The sequence below is a fragment of the Podarcis filfolensis genome, assembly GCF_964270895.1.
Source record: "Podarcis filfolensis genome assembly, chromosome: 2".
Lineage (NCBI taxonomy): Eukaryota > Metazoa > Chordata > Lepidosauria > Squamata > Lacertidae > Podarcis > Podarcis filfolensis.
In genome coordinates, this window is record NC_139605.1 from 49,477,717 (window position 1) to 49,494,046 (window position 16,330).

The following is a 16,330-nucleotide window of genomic DNA, read 5'->3' on the forward strand; positions in this document are numbered from 1 at the left end:
AATTTCTTACTAGCCACCCTCAAAGCATCCTGCATCTAGGAGATCCTGGAAAGTCCTTCTATTCTTAACCCAATAGGGAGCCTTGAGCTCATGGATGTGCTTGTCTCCCCGGGTGAAATGGCTTTGTACAGTTACTGGGTTTATCTTTGTCTCAGATTTTCCTGAGCCCAGTATTCATTTCTTCCCCCACTACTTTTGGTTGGGTAGTGGATTCAGGGAGACTCCAGATGCAAAAAAAAAAATTCCACTATTATGCCAGATTGGATAACTCTTCCTCCTTGCAAAGTGATTTGCTCCCCGCTCATATTAGATTGAGAAATAAACGTCTTTGCACTTAAGTCCTGAAAGTGTTTAGGATGCCTTGGAGATCATAAGTCAGAATTACTGAGGTTCAGCAGTGCAGTTTTGGCCAAGTTCCAGAGATGAACTTTAGGCATGCCCAGTGGGATTTCTGACTCTGCGCAGAAATCTCTTGCAATATCACAAACTGCTCTGCAAAACTTCCTCTGTTTCAAAAGTGCCAGGTGGGAAGTAGACTAAAGGAAGAGAGTATTTTAATTCATGCTTAGGATTAGGAAAATGAGCATTCTTTCCCCCCCCCCCCCCAATTAACTAATGAAACACTCCCTGACCTTTCTTGCATTTTCAGATTGCCTCCTATGAGCTCACTCACTTTCCTAGATGTATCATTTGATCCCTAGCGATAGCTTGATATTACTTCAGTAGGACAACAACTCTGTTCTCATATTAAAAGCCTGTCTTTTTATGGATTTAATTTGATAGTGTCTTGGGAGGAGAATTGATACCTCAACATATGCAGGAGGAGCTGCTGGTGATATGGCAGATTGAGTTGCATGGGGAGAGTGAGGGAAGTCTGAGTCTAAACGCTGGCACTTGTATTTCTTTCACAGCCTCATTTGATTGATAGTTATATTACATATGGGCGCTACTATTTCAACAGAGAACAAAAGTAACATAATAGGTGAGAACCAAGAAACTGCTAAAATGCACGTGTGCATTTTCTGACCTGTGGTCAGGAATGATGGCAAGTGTAGTTTGCATCACATTGTCCACCCTTGGGCTGTAGCCTTTCAAGCTTCTTACTCTCTTCCATGTAAATTCAGCTCTCCTTTATTTTGTCAGCCTTAGCTACGGTGCAGCATTGCGTCTATACTGATCAGTCAGCTTTCAAACAGAGCTTAACACTTGAAGTTGATCCTCCAGTACTCCAGGGGTTGGTGCAGATGTAATGCTTATACAATGGTTAACACCATCACACGAGATTTATATCTACATGTAATAAGCATAAGAGGTGGAAGTGTGCAATCCTCTTCCAATCGCTTAACCTTATTTAAAAGAGTGGCAGCATTATGTCTGCATTCATCATCATCATTTTATTTGTATGTCGCCTTTCCGTAGTTAAACCAATGCTCAAGGCGGCTTACAAATGACAAGACATAATTACCAACATAACAGAAGTCATAAGCAGTAAATAAAACACAACCAAAAGCACATAACCAAATGAAAAACAATTTCCACATAAATCATAAAATCTAAAACTAAGCCTACAGCATTAATATCAATCACAATTTAAAATGACACAGATAAAAAATAAAAGCAATTTAAAAAACAGAAACAGAGCCCTCTCTGCCCAGCAGCAGCAGCAGCCGTCCTTTATGGAGCCTGTCAGGCCCCGCCCCAAGCCAGGTGGAGAGAAGCAGGGCAGGGCCCTTCAGGCTCCCAGCAGGTCAGTCCTTGCAATGCTTGCAATTGAGCAATGCTTTGAATGGAAAGGCAGCATCCGCCGGATTATCGGCTGTTGTCTTTTCTTCTTGGCCTCCTGTCATTCAGTTAAGGTAAACTTGGGCTGTGCAAAATGGATTTTGTACACCAACTGCTAAGCTATTCTAAAACGGAGGCTACTAAATTTCTGTTCCAGTCTTGAAACATTTATTGGGGGAGGGAAATACTTTTATTTGTTTGAAAGTCTTACTACTATTCCTACTTTAACCTGAGACTAAGCAGTGCAACAATGACTTGCATTTATCTTTTGTACACAGGTCCATTCATACTTGTATGTATCTGTAATGAGGAAGTTGGGCATATAAGTGAGGGTTTTCTATACTGACGCCAGCCTCGAGAAACTAATTCCTGCTTTGGCTTCCCTACCTGTTTATCAGGACACTTCTCTGGTGGGGGAATTCCTGTAGTAAGGGAGACATGCAGTGTAGAATGTAGTGTAGAAAGAGAAACAGCCCTCGAGTTTTGGTTCCCTTCCCACGATATTTAAGTAAAGCTGTTTATTTCCTCTGAAAATGGTGGAATAGCTTTCAACCAGTATTTGATATACAGATAATGAGTTTATCGTGACTGATTAATAATAATTTTATTTCACAAGCACCTGGATAAATCCTAAGATCTCTATACAATATAAAACAGATAAAACACAACCCGCTTTCCGCCAGGCTTGTAGTGCGAGTAAACAGAAGGGAAGGGGCCACGAAACACAATTTTGGGTTTGTAGTACCATTTGAAAGCCTGAGCTCTGCCAAAGCAAAATACATAAACTTGCTTCTTCTTTTTTAATGGAAGCTGGAATCCCTTGTAACTTGCAAGTTGCCAAAATGTGTCTTTAGTACATGAGAATAAAAAGAAGGGAAAAGAGGCTAAGGAAAGGCGGCTTAGTGTGTTCTTTAAGTGTGCCCCTTCTTCTTGCTTCACACTTTGCTCAGTTCTATACAGTGGACCCTCGGGTAATAAAACTTTCGGGTTGCAAACACGGCAAACCTGGAAGTGTATACTTCCGGGTTTCACTGCATGCGCAGAAGCGCTCTATCGTGCCATGCGCAGAAGCGGCACCTCATGTTGTGGACATTTTGGCGTATGTAAGGACCTCCAGAACGAATTAAGTATGTATCCAGAGGGTCCACTGTATAGGAATTGTGAGATGTGTGCATCTGAAGGTACTGTGGAATAATGACATTTGCTACATTGGTGACAGGAGGCACCCATAAATTTATACATGACAGTACATGCATGTAATTTAACATGGGTCTTGTTGACTCCAGGAAAATATACGAAGGATTGCTGTCTTTGTGTGGGAGAATTTCAAGGTTTGCAGGAATACACAGAATTCCTCACTGCCCCATGAGAAAAGAGCATGCTCAGTTGCATCCAGTAGCCACTAAGAATATTGATTTGGAAAAGAAAATTGAGTTTGGGAGTGAGTTGGTCTGCGTCTTGTATATCATTCTGACTGACTTCTTTTCTGGCAAGATGCTCCAAAAACGGACCTGAAGGATCTAGAGCAGGAGGGTATTTGGAGCCACATAGAAATGTTTGTCTCTTCCGGTGTCTCTGTGGGGAACAGCAATAGCAAAAGGGAACTATGCTGCATTGGTGGGGGGGGGATGAGAGAAATCCTATACAAAGATTTTATATTTTAAATGTTACTATTAAAGCATTAAGATATATTAAAATTGCATGTGTTAACCTGCAAATAGAGAGCTCGGTATATTTCAAATTCCACTGAACAAAGAGAGATGGTTCCCAATATACCAATTCAAAATCTGGACTGGAGAAAGAGGCTTGAATTTTTATTGCTGAAATGTTTATTAATAATCTGTAATTAACTCTAGACAGAGTTATATATTTAATTGGCGGTGCATGGGATATACTTCAGTAACACTCTTTATTAGAAATTTCCAGACTTCGAAGCGTTAAGTGCTCAAATGTTATATAGCACTGACATAAAAAAAGATTATAAACATCAAGACCAGCAAGTAAAATATCTGGTGCATGTCTTTCAAAGCCATGCCAGAAAAGGAAATGACCAGGGCCCATTCCACATTACAGCTGTTTGAAGGTATTTGAGTTTCCATTGCAGCGTTCTCAGGCTCAGCTGTTAGTCTGTATTTGAAGATACCATGAAACTGACTTGAAAGCAGAGAGGGAAATATCATAAGAAATAGCTGCATTCTAGTTGTGCTGACACTGCTTATTGAGAACCATTACAGCAAATCAGATCATGTGCAGAAGCTTTTTAAAACTCGTATTTTAGCTAGTGCTTCGTCCTCTTACCCAGTTCTCATATGTGAGTAAACAGGAAGACTCAACTCCACCGGGTTTGTTTGCTTTTTTAAAATACTCACATTTGTACTAGCCTGTTTTAGGTAGTCCATTTCCCTCCGGAGTAGTAAGATAATTAAAAACTCCAAAGAATCTTATTGCGGCTTCAGCTAAATAATTGTAAATAGTATTGAGAATGTGATGGGTTGTACAGCAGCTATATTTGAGAAATTAATATGATCCTAGTAGACTAGAGAGGAGTGAATAGTGTCAATCTTAACAAGCTTGTCTTCTGTACATGGGAAAACAACCACGCAAATAAGGCATACCACGAGCAAAATTTGTCGCAGTTAATATGGGTTAATTAAAACTGAATATGTCATAGTCTAGTTCACTTATTTTGCCAAAACTCCTAGTTGGTATAGAAAGGACTTAGACAAGGCATTTGATTCAGGGGGCAGTCCGATGGAGCGTAATGGAGCCGCAGGATCACTGTTACAATCACAGTCCTGCCAAGCATGTCGGCCGGAGCAGCAAGGGGGAACAGTCAGATCACCGTGGCAACCTGGAGTTGGTACAACAACTGGGCCCACTGTAGACATGTGGCAGCAAGGGGGCCTGTTTGCGATCCAGTGGCTCAGGCTGCTTAGCCCCACCCCTGAACCTCCTGGGCTGGGGGAGTTGGATTGGGCAGAGGTTTTTCTCGGCTGAGCCCCTCTGGCCTCTATCTGCAGAGTGGCATCAGCCACTGGATCAGCATGGAGTTCCTTAGCCCCACCCACATGCTTGTCAACACTTTCAGAGAACTCTATATGTTTAGTGAGACAGGACCTAACCTTTGCAAAACCATATTGATTCTTCTCCCCTCCCCTGCGCCACCTTCAAGTCTTCAGGTATAGAAGTCACTTGTGGAGAAAAGTTAAAATATTTTTTGTTAGAAGATTAGCCGTTTCACTTAAAAAAGAAGAAGAATTCTTGGGTGGATACAATCTCAGTTCAGTCCTGATTTGTTAATTTAAATTAATATATGAAGCTTAGAACTTCATATACCCTTCTCAGCTGTGGTTCCACTAGGCTTCTGAACTAAAGTCAGAAGAGGACAGTATTGCCTTCTCATGCCAGAGAAGTACTGGGGGAAGCAGGGGCTGGCCCTGAGGTAAATGTCCTCTGCCTTCCTTGGCCTCGTCCCCAGAAGTTTGAACATCAGGGCCATGACACCTTTAGCATACCTTCATTGTTTGGTGGTCCAGCTGCCATCCAACTGATTTCCTGCTTCTGGTATTTATTTAGATAAAGTATTGTTGCTCTTAATGCTTTTTAGTAATATGCTTCTAAAAAACACAGGTATTTTTTCCTTTTTTTGAAAAAAAAAACCTTTTATTTATGCAATTTTAACAGCTTTTATATACACATCGTACAGCATCCATCGCTTATCTCTTTTCTTAAGACTTCCCAACCCATCTCTCTGTGGCATTCTAGGGAAATCTTGATCTTGATGTTTCACCCATTACCATTTCAGATCTTCCTTTTTGATGTTACCTGGTGCTCATATGTTAACTCCTACTTGTAGGTTAAATTGTATATTGTACCCTCTAAGATAATCTCCAAAACACCTCCACTCTTCTCTTACTTTTTTTGTTGATTTAGTCATTTCATCGAGTCTGACTCTTCGTGACCCCATGGACCATAGCACGCCAGGCACTTCTGTCTTCCACTGCCTCCCGCAGTTTGGTCAAACTCATGCTGGTAGCTTCGAGAACACTGTCCAGCCATCTCGTCCTCTGTCGTCCCCTTCTCCTTGTGCCCTCAATCTTTCCCAACATGAGGGTCTTTTCCAGGGAGTCATCTCTTCTCATGAGGTGGCCAAAGTATTGGAGCCTCAGCTTCAGGATCTGTCCTTCCAGTGAGCACTCAGGGCTGATTTCCTTAAGAATGGATCGGTTTCATCTTCTTGCAGTCCATGGGACTCTTGAGTCTCCTCCAGCACCATAATTCAAAAGCATCCATTCTTTAGCGATCAGCCTTCTTTATGGTCCAGCTCTCACTTCCATACATCACTACTGGGAAAACCATAGCTTTAACTATACTGACCTTAAACTCATCCTTATTCCTTAGTTTATCAGTTATAGTTACTAATTCTATGTATTATATCAATTTGTTCTGCCAAATTTCCTTGGTGAGTATCTCTTCTTCTTTCCTTTTTTTCCTTCTTTCCCATTTTTTGTTTGATAGCATTTCTTCTTGCGTTCCTTTTTCTTCTTATTGCGTCAAGGCTTCCATTTTTCTGGGGGAATGCCCTCTGGTATCTTTGACGCTGCTCATTCACTATGCTGGTGTCTTCCTGAGCTTGATGGCACTTTCCACATCTAGGGCATACATTGCAGCTGAGCTTCAATTATTATGCATAGCTGTCAACTTTTCCCTTTTCTTGCGAGGAATCCTATTGGAATAATGGAATTTCCCTTAAAAAGGGGGAAAGTTGACAGCTATGTTATTATGGATTTGAATAACCTTCAAGTATTCTAGAGAGCTTTGACTCTTTTGAACTTTCTTTTTACTAGTCTATTCCATTTCTTATAAGCCAGTTTAGTGAAGGGTCCATTACCTTTCAGTGTTTTTGCTAACAACTTTGAAGGAATGGGCAGCACCCTTGATGATTTGATGAAAGGTTTCAGGATTAGGCTGAACATGCACGTGTCGTAAGAAGGCACAGACAATGTGAAGAGTCTTTTTTCAAAAAATTGTTATAAGTGCTATTGCAGTTAGCTGTTTGGTGTTTTGTAACAGTGGTTATTCACTATTACAGGAGGTTAGTTTTCGTTTTTCGTTTGCTCAGTCCAGAGACAGTGTATATATAACATTTTAAGTTTTGATTAGAAGATGCAGCCATTTGCCACACACGACACAACATGAAAGGCGGTGGGGTTTTTTGTTTAGAGGTAGGTTCATTTTGTAAACACAGAATGCTAGAGGACCCCTCAAGGCACATGAGAAATGAATGCTTCCACCTTTGTGTGTGTTCAGTTTCAACTTCTGAAATCGTGTAAATCTGTCTTAGAATGAGATTAAGCAGTTTTGTTTCCAAATAAGGGATAACCAAGTAGTTTTGCTAAAGATTTCATAGTGTCTTCCTAGCTACTCAGATGCGATTTAAGCTTGCTTGCTTGCTAACCATTTGTGTTTTGTTTTGTAGGTGACCCCCTTCAGTGCAGTGCTTGGGTGGGCCAGTGTGCATTGTACATAGTCATCATGATGTTTGAGAAAACCATCATCATCATAGTTCTCCTAATACCTCAGTGGAAAGAGGTTTGAGTCTTGATATACATATATTTAATAGATAGAGAGATAGATAGACAGACCATATAGTAACCAGTGCTTTAATTTAATTCAGTGAGACTAGTCCAGTGCTAACAACTGACCTAATGAAAATATTTGTGGTGGCTAAGCCTTAATAGTAAGATACCATATTGCATTTGTAGGGTATGAATAACCATTTATTCAAAAACCTTCCTTCTGTCCTGTTGAGTAGATGCTTCAGTTACAATTTATTCTCTCAGGTTCTTTCAGCTAAGATACTCTGAGTAGACTACCTGAAATCAATGGCAAGCTTAAGTCCATTGACATCAGTGGGACTTCTCCGGGTATGACATTGTCGGCTAAAATCTGTATATGTGATGGTAGACTCCCAAATAGTGAATAGGATCTTATCATAGACTCTAGGGCAGTGCCAAGCATCTAAATATTAAAGTGCTGAAAAATTAATAGATCACTTGGTAATCTAGAAGCAGGTGACATGCCTATGCGTTCTGCAACTACACACAGTTTCCACCATCCCTCTTTTTCCAGTTTTATCCTTTTTCTGAATTCTGCTTTCATGAAGCTGACTAGAAAATTGCAAGGCCTGCAACTATCAGTCTGCCTTGTATAAAGAAGTTCCAGATGCAGAGGTCTCTGGTTCTTGGAGCTAACACTATTCAGGGCTTTGAATAGTATTTCCTAGGCCATTTATTTCAAAATACACTTGTTGCTGACCAACAGTGCTTTTTAATCATTGTGGATTAAAGCAATAAAGTGTCTGGATACGTTTAATGTTCAATTTATTATTTCAGGCCCTAGTGAAAAAGGTACACATCTTAACATCATTTCAGAACAAACCTAATATCGTCATTATGCTATAGGTTGTATCCGATGGTATCTGTGCATGAGTGGAAGAGACTTCCACTCCTGCAAGAGGACCTCACCATCTTTTCCTTCCTTGCAGCCCTCTCATGCTCTGAAAAGAGTTCAGTCACGTAATGTTGGATTTCACTTAGTAAAAACCTATTTCATTTCTGTCCCCTCAGCTCTTCCCAACCCCACGTCCCTTTAACTTGATACCACATACAGTGAAAAAAGATAACCTGAAAACTCAGTTGTACATGTATGTAATTCCATAATATTAATGTGCTTCTTTCTCTCTTTGCAGGTAGCTGTATTGAATCCTATAAAGAATCCTCAGTTGGAGCTGGCTATTGTCATGCTAATAGTCCCCTTCTTTGTAAATGTTGGTATAAACAAACGTTTTCTGGATATTTAGTGTGTTTAAAAATATTTATACTTGGGAGTGCAAATACATTGCAGTGGTACTTGACGGAACATAAATGTAAAAGGTTAATTGGCTTTGAACATAGCATTTAGTTGTAGGACAGGTATCAATTTTTTCATCATTTCTAAATCCTCTTCAAAGAAATAGTGATTTCTCTTCCATTATGGTGATTGTAAGAACATTAATGGATAAGTGGGAAGCCAACCCCCCCCCCCACACAACATACACACACACTATGCTTTCAAAAGTAGGGAATAATCAGAAATCATTTTTAAAATTAGTTTTAATCTTATTCATATTGAGGCACATAAATTGATTTGAGCTGCTTGTCTGTTCTTTGACTGTGTTCAACTACTCCGTGAAGCTCAGCGTGCTGATTTTATAGGGACATTTTTCTTACAGAAGTAAAGGCTCCTGAAGATCTGCACATGTTCCATTGGTTAAACAATAACCACATTGCTAAGTGTAGGACTATTTGCTTCTTGTGCCAAACAGTATGTTTCTGTCCATAGTCGAGACTCTTTAATAATAATAATAATAATAATAATAATAATAATAATAATAATAATTACTTTATACCCCGCCCATCTGGCTGAGTTTCCCCAGCCACTCTGGGCGACTCCCAATCGAGTGTTAAAAACAATACAGCATTAAATATTATTGCCATACTGCTAATATGCACTTATATTTACACAACATTGGGAGCTATGAATAATTACGATACTTTGTTATTTAATGCCATTATTTCATAAGTTAACTAGCTGTATTTTGTATTTCATGTGCTTCTCCATTACAATTACAGTTTTAAAATACTTGACCACCATTTGACTTTTCAAGTGGCCCAAGGGAACAACTGTGTACAGTGTAGTTGGACATGGGGCTTTTCGCTCTTGAAATATTTTAAAAGAGGAAGCAGTTTTGCACCAGGCACAAATTGAATAAGGTTTCGTATGTCAAAATTAAGATCTTGCCTCAAGTCAGGAGAACAACAGGGTGCTTTTACACACCACTGTGCTCCCATTGCTGTACTCAGATAAATAACTTTCATAAATGAAATATGTGCAGCCTTGTGCAGCTGATCTTTTCAGAAGCAGCATTTATAATAGATGGGTCACCATCTCATGTATCTCATGTCTGATAACATGTGTGACTAAAACATTTAAAGGATAATCTAATCAATATTAGATTATTAGATATTAGAATATTAGATATTAGAATATTAGATAATCTAATCAAGACACTTCAAAGTGCAGCAAAGTCCTAACTCAGAGTCTTCAGTGAATACCAAATCTGAAGCTGGCACATATTTCCAGTCAATCTGTCTGCCACTCTTTATTTTTTCAATCATGAGCCACATCAGAGGGCACACAATTTAAATAAATGTTTGCTAAATGTAAAAGTGGATAGTTTTTTAGTCCTTCTGTTGTCTTGGTAGCACTCTGGGTTTTTTCTTTGCATTATCTTACCTGCTGAGTAATTATACAGGAGAAATGTGAACATTCACTGCGAGTATAAGAATTCTTATATAGAAATGAGTTTTTGTTGTATATGCTAATCCACTAAAACCATTTTTTTATTTTCTAAGCAAGTAGGGAAATGTGCTACACCTGGGTTGCCAATGAGGTACCTTCCCGATGTTGCTGGATTGCTGGACTATAGCTCCCATCATCCCTAGCCATCAACCAGGAAAGCTGAGGTTGATGGGATTTGGAATCCAACGACATCTGAGAGGGCACCAAGTTGACTACTCCTGTTTGAAACATCTCCTTCATGTTTTCTTTATAATTGAAGCTGCTGAACACGAGTGTAAGGTGCTCAGCATTCTTGGTGGCCCATTTAACTGTGTGTGTGTTTGTGTGTGTGTGTGTGTGTGTGTGTGTGTGTGTGTAGATAGATGATAGATACATAGGTAGATAGATAGATAGATAGATAGATAGATAGAGAGTCCTTACTGTAAGCCCCTTAAATATGACTGCTGTCTTACAGATTGAATGACAGATGGCACTTAACATTGACTTCTCCATTGTAACAGGCATTCATGTTCTGGGTAGTTGATAACTTCCTTATGAAGAAAGGGAAAACAAAAGCTAAACTTGAAGAAAAAGAAGCTGGGCAGGATTCAAGGAATGGAAGTAAAGTTCGATACAGGAGAGCAGCCTCACACGAAGAGTCTGAGTCAGAGGCAAGTTCTGCATTTGCTATTCCTATAGTTTACAGTAAGCAAATGAGAAGGGAGTTGATAGTGCAACCTTATGTAACTTTAGTTTTTGCTTTTATTCCAATAACGGTACTGTATCTACTCCTTTTTGCGGTGTTGATAAAGGGCAAGGTTAACAGTTACTTAAAGACCCAAGTGAGTTATACATACTACTTGTTTAGCTTACAACACTTCCCTCTCCCCCTTATAAAAGTGTGTTTGCATTTGAAGATACTTTTGGGTGAGTGAGGGAAAATACGAGTTCTGTCTAATTGCATGTCAAAATTTTGCCTATAGATCCTAATTTCAGCAGACGATGAAATGGAAGAATCAGATGTTGAAGAGGATCTTCGGAGACTGACTAACTTAAAGCCTGTAAAGAAAAAGAAGCATCGATTTGGTCTGCCTGTATGACAGATTCTGTGGCCTGCACATCTGCAGGTTTTGTGACAGATGCTTCTATGGACAGTGGATTTTTCACTTGGCAACACTATGCTTATTGCCTGGAAACTGACTCAGAAGAAACAGAACATGGATAGTGGGGGAAGCTACCTGTTCAGTTGCACTATGGAAACACTGACCAAATATGCAAGAGTACCTTTTCATCATGGGTGGAAAAATTCTTGTTACCAAGGCGATTTGTACGTGACCCTTTTGAAAAAGGCGCCATAGAGCACCATTGTTTCTGCTATGGTTCCTGAACGATATTATGAGAGAGACGTCGGATTAACAACATTTGAATCAGTATGTTTTATTACTAAAAAAAAGGCTTTTGCAACATATTCCTAGGACAGAATAGTTTTGCAGTTACAAATCGTAACTTAATATTCTTATGTAACTTTACTTCTTAAGGGTACTTTTGGCTGTCAAAGTTGCCCCACCCCCCTACCCCAAAGCTCCTCTAACCTATTTGAACTTTTATATTTAAGTTATATTTTCATACTGGGATATTTAAGGATTGTGTTTGTCAAAGAATATTATGCTGTTACTTTCTGTGTGTGGTGAAAAGGTCAAAAACTTGCAGCAAAAAAAAAAAATTTTTTTTCATTGTGTCTATCATATAAAGGAGAGTCATGTGACAAAGGGAAATGGTGGCCAAGTGGCTACTAGTTACACATGGCCTTGAATGGGAGCTCTGTGCAAGCCTGGCTAAACCAAAACACAGTGAAAGGCAGCAAGTAGTTGGCAGATTAAATCCCTGGTCACTTCTGTGACCTGAAGACCATTTGGTGTATACATGGTCCTGTGCACTTTAGCATAAAAGCAACAATAATTGGCAATTCTATTTGTCACTGAACATTTTAGAGACTTCAGTAATGTTGGTTTCTTAAGTGCTTGCAAGTCTTCTGAGCCCATATCTCAGCTATTCCAAATCTGAAGCAACATTCCTTTTCTATATATATGATATTACAATCTTTCCTTGAAACGATAACAGTTGGGCCTTCATGTGATCGACAGCTATGAATAGTGATGTAACAGGATTTGTAATTCTGTTCTTCCTTAGAGCATTTCTTACTGCTACAAAGAGTGCTGATCACTTTTAGCAGTAACTCATTCCTCAATTTCCTAAGAACAAAATAAGGCCAGAGGTAACAGCACCTAATGCATATACTCACCCATTAACAACATTGTGGTAGTTGCTGCTTTTGTTGTTCTGCTATCCTGTGGTAACTCAGAATATCTCTCTTGTCAATGGAATACTTGCCTACCTGATTTGGTGCCCACGACTTATTTTGATGCTAGTTACTGTTTGGCAGTTTTCCATGCTCATTTAAATCTTTGATACAACAAAACAGCAAAAGTGTTTTCAGAATAAGAAGGGGGGGGGGATGCAAATCTGTAATTTATGGTATCTGAATATCAGACTGTATTTCAAGCCTTACAACACTTTCAACGACAGGAGCTCGGACTTTTCAGATATATTTTTTTACAGTTTTTATATGTGTAGCCTGTCTTAAATGCGGTCGGCTACACAGGCAGCTGGTGTTGGGGGATATCCCTGGACTTTGGGAGGTACAATGCAAGGCTCCATTGTTGCTTTTTGCTAGCTTAACAGCGGTAGTTCTGAGGGGGGTGACATTTGCCTCACTTGCCCAGCTGCCCATAAGAAGCATCTTAATGGGCGATGCGTTTCAGAACTACATAATGAATGGTGGGGGTTGTTTCTTTTGCACAGCATCATATCTGCAATGTTACATGTTGGTGTTCAGGGTGAAAACAAAGGGAAATGATGCTTATCTCAATATAAAGTTAAGCGAAGCCTCTATTAGGAGGCGGGGAAATGCCTGTTCTGTCAAGAATCACACCTGAAGGCAGGTTCCATCACACCTTTGTGAGATTCTTGGGGACAAATTAGATGTTTATGGGAGGCCTTCTCCCCAATACATCCACATCCTTATCCTCAGTAAGATTTATATGCAAATAACATGTATGGGCTTCCTCTGGATTGGGGCCACAGCAGAGGGGAAAGGATTAAAGCACCTCTTCTCTCCCTCATGCTTGGGTCCCCGTGCCGATGGGGTATTCCATACCTGTAATCTATTTTTAAAAGTTCATTCAGGGACTCAAAATTGTGTGGATGGCATCTCATTTCTGCAGAATGGCAGATACGGATATGATTTGTCAATTTAACTTACTTTACATGAGGTGTGAAACAAACCGAGATGAAACCATAGGCCATTTATTTACTTTTCAGTTTAATAATACCTAGATGACTAAATCCAAAAGCTTAACTTTATTCATTTCTTCCTGTGGCTTCAGTTACGTGAAATGTCTGTTTTAAACAGTGTTGGGATGGGGAATTGTAAAAAATGAACCCAAAGCCTTAATTGTGTTAAATATTCCAACTTGGAGGAGACCTCAGATTTACCATTTTATTGAATAGCATGAGGCATTGGAGAGCAGCTTAATTCAAAAACCTAAAGAATAAAGGGTACTCTGTTCAGCTTTTTTGCTGCATTGTTGTATTTCACGGTGCTTTTTGTGTCTTGCAGCTTGACATGATGAAGCAGTACTGGCCAAAGATGGGTTTAAAATGCTCAGAGTCAATAAGTGTGCATGGACCACATTTAAGAACAATAAAAATTGCCTTTGTGGGTCGCATCTAGATCTATGTTTCCCCAGCAGTCAGATTCCTCTAGGCCAGCCTTTCTCAACTTTGGCTCCCCATTTGTTGTTGGACTACAACTCCCATAATCCCTGACCACAGGCCCTGCTGGCTAGGGATGCTGGGAGTTGTAGTCCAACAATGTCTGAGGACCCAAGGTTGAGAAAGGCTGCTCTAGCTGTTACGCGGGACATCAAATTAATGGCCTTCTGCTGTCAAGTCCCCAGTAGCTGGTATTTAGAGGTACACACTGCTTCTATACAGAGGTCCCGCATGGTTGTCACAGCTGTTAAATCAGTTGTCTGTAAACGTCCATAAAGCTGTCAAAGCTAGTGGTCATTGCTACATCACATCAGAGTTAACATGTGAAGAAGTTGGAGAATGGCTTGAATTTTGCTCTAAGCTCTTCTGTAAAACAAACTAATTACTTTTGGAAAGGTGCAATAGAATAAAGGAACAATAATTTTGAATGGGGGCAGGGGCAGGATACAGCCTAGCTGAAATTGGCTATGTTTTGTTCTTTTACAGTGCTGCATTTTTGCTTGCACTTAAATTGATTTGGGGTGTATTGGCTTGCTCTTCAGTGAGTTGTGGCAGTTTGAAGAGGGCAGAGGAAGTAGGCAAAACCTAAGTGGAACTCTGAAGGTCAATTTGTAAAGATCTTGTCACAAAAAAGTGTACTTCAGTCTGTGCTTGAGAAACCTGATTCTAATGTGACTAATGTGGTCCAGTTCTTTCTACTCTTAAAACAAAAATAGTACCGTGTGCTGAATTCAATGGAGAGACTATCAGTTTCCCCTTGCCAAATGGATGAGGTCCAAAAATGAAACAGATTTGCCTCATTGACTGTGCATGATATCATGTGCCCGACATAATTATTTGGGACATCCTGTGGTGGTTATGTAGTCATCATTTTCTGTTTTTAAACATATTAGTGTCTCCCATACTATCTTTAAATGAAATGCTGTGTGTTAATGTTGCTGAAAAAAAATGTGTTACAAGCTTCTCTTCAGGGAAAAGACCTCATACTCGTTGATTTGTGAACCGAACTACAGCAATGCAAAGTGTTCCAAAGGCATTCCCCTCACAAGCATGTGCTTGGTTTCCAGCTATGCCTTGCTGGAAGGAAAGCGGTGGGAGGAGGGCTGTTCAGCCTTAACATTTCCTATTTTGAAATCTGGGCACCTTCGCCCCTGTGCATGGCTAATTGCAGATTGCAGCATCCGTACAAAAGCAGTGTGGTGGTGAACGCAACAAAACCAGCCACATCGGCCGATAGGAAACTTGCAATACATCAAAACTTTTGTAAAAGTTTCCAGTTAAATGACAGGAAATTACTATGGTTTTTACAAAGCAAATGTGTTTTTGTTAAGGGATACTCTTTGCAATTAGGATTTTTGGGTGCATCTGGGATTCGAAATAAAAAGTAGGTCCCTTGAAGTTAAAAATGCAAGTCAAGATGTCCTCCGGATCATGTTTAACTTATGGTGTTTCATTAAAATGGAAAGAATGTTATGTACCTAAATCATGGTTTACAATAAAGTTTTGACTTAATAAAAAAATGTCCCTCGGTCTCTTCACTTCATTACCTGCATATTGGATTTATTTAAGATACAGTTAACTGGCGGTAGCAGATACTGCAAAGGGGTTGAATCTGGTAACCCAATGGTCATTTCTTAACTATTTTATTGAAGATGGCCCCACATGAAGAGCACTGAGGGAGTCCAATGTAAATGGACTCAGTGCATGAGTTACGCCTGAGACCTGGTTCCCTTTCTCCAGGTAGGGTTGCTGCAGTTAGCAAAGCAGTTGAAGCTGGCAAAGGTATTCCCAATCACTGAGACCATGTGTGTACACAGAGATAGTGCCAGTTTGTAGGATAACCCCCAAAGCTGTACAGTGGTACCTCAGGTTACATACGCTTCAGGTTACATACGCGTCAGGTTACAGACTCCGCTAACCCAGAAATATTACCTCAGGTTAAGAACTTTGCTTCAGGATGAGAACACAAATCGTGCTCTGGCGGCAGCAGGAGGCCCCATTAGCAGTGGCGTAGCGTGGGTCGTCAGCACCCGGGGCAAGGCAAGTAATTTGCGCCCCCTAACCCGTGGATTTGCGCCCCCTAACCCGTGGATTTGCGCCCCCTAACCCGTGGATTTGCCCTAACCCCAGATGTTGCGCCCGGTGCGGCCGGCCCCCCCTGCACCCCCCACGCTACGCCACTGCCCATTAGCTAAAGTGGTGCTTCAGTTTAAGAACAGTTTCAGGTTAAGAACAGACCCCCGGAACGAATTAAGTACTTAACCCGAGGTACCACTGTACTTGGTACTTCAGGAAAGGTACAACATCATCTAAGACAGGTTAAATATCTCCA

General features: G+C 40.2%; 1 protein-coding gene across 3 annotated transcripts in view; it reads left to right on the forward strand.

The window, feature by feature from the left end:
• LOC310757819 (store-operated calcium entry regulator STIMATE-like) overlaps positions 1–15,518 on the forward strand; it is a 34,894-nt gene extending 19,376 nt beyond the window's left edge. The window contains exons 5-9 of one of the 3 annotated variants that reach the window (XR_014545489.1): positions 7,262–7,374; positions 8,534–8,611; positions 10,686–10,835; positions 11,148–14,021; positions 14,085–15,518. Coding sequence is in view for 2 of the 3 variants with exons in the window: in XM_083603552.1 (XP_083459678.1) it covers positions 7,262–7,374; positions 8,534–8,611; positions 10,686–10,835; positions 11,148–11,264 (458 nt within the window). In the remaining variant the exon portion in view is untranslated. Of the gene's footprint in view, positions 1–7,261; positions 7,375–8,533; positions 8,612–10,685; positions 10,836–11,147 lie in introns of all 3 variants that reach the window. The other 2 variants (XM_083603552.1, XM_083603553.1) reach the window with 2 other exon arrangements.
• Positions 15,519–16,330: the final 812 nt, after the last annotated feature.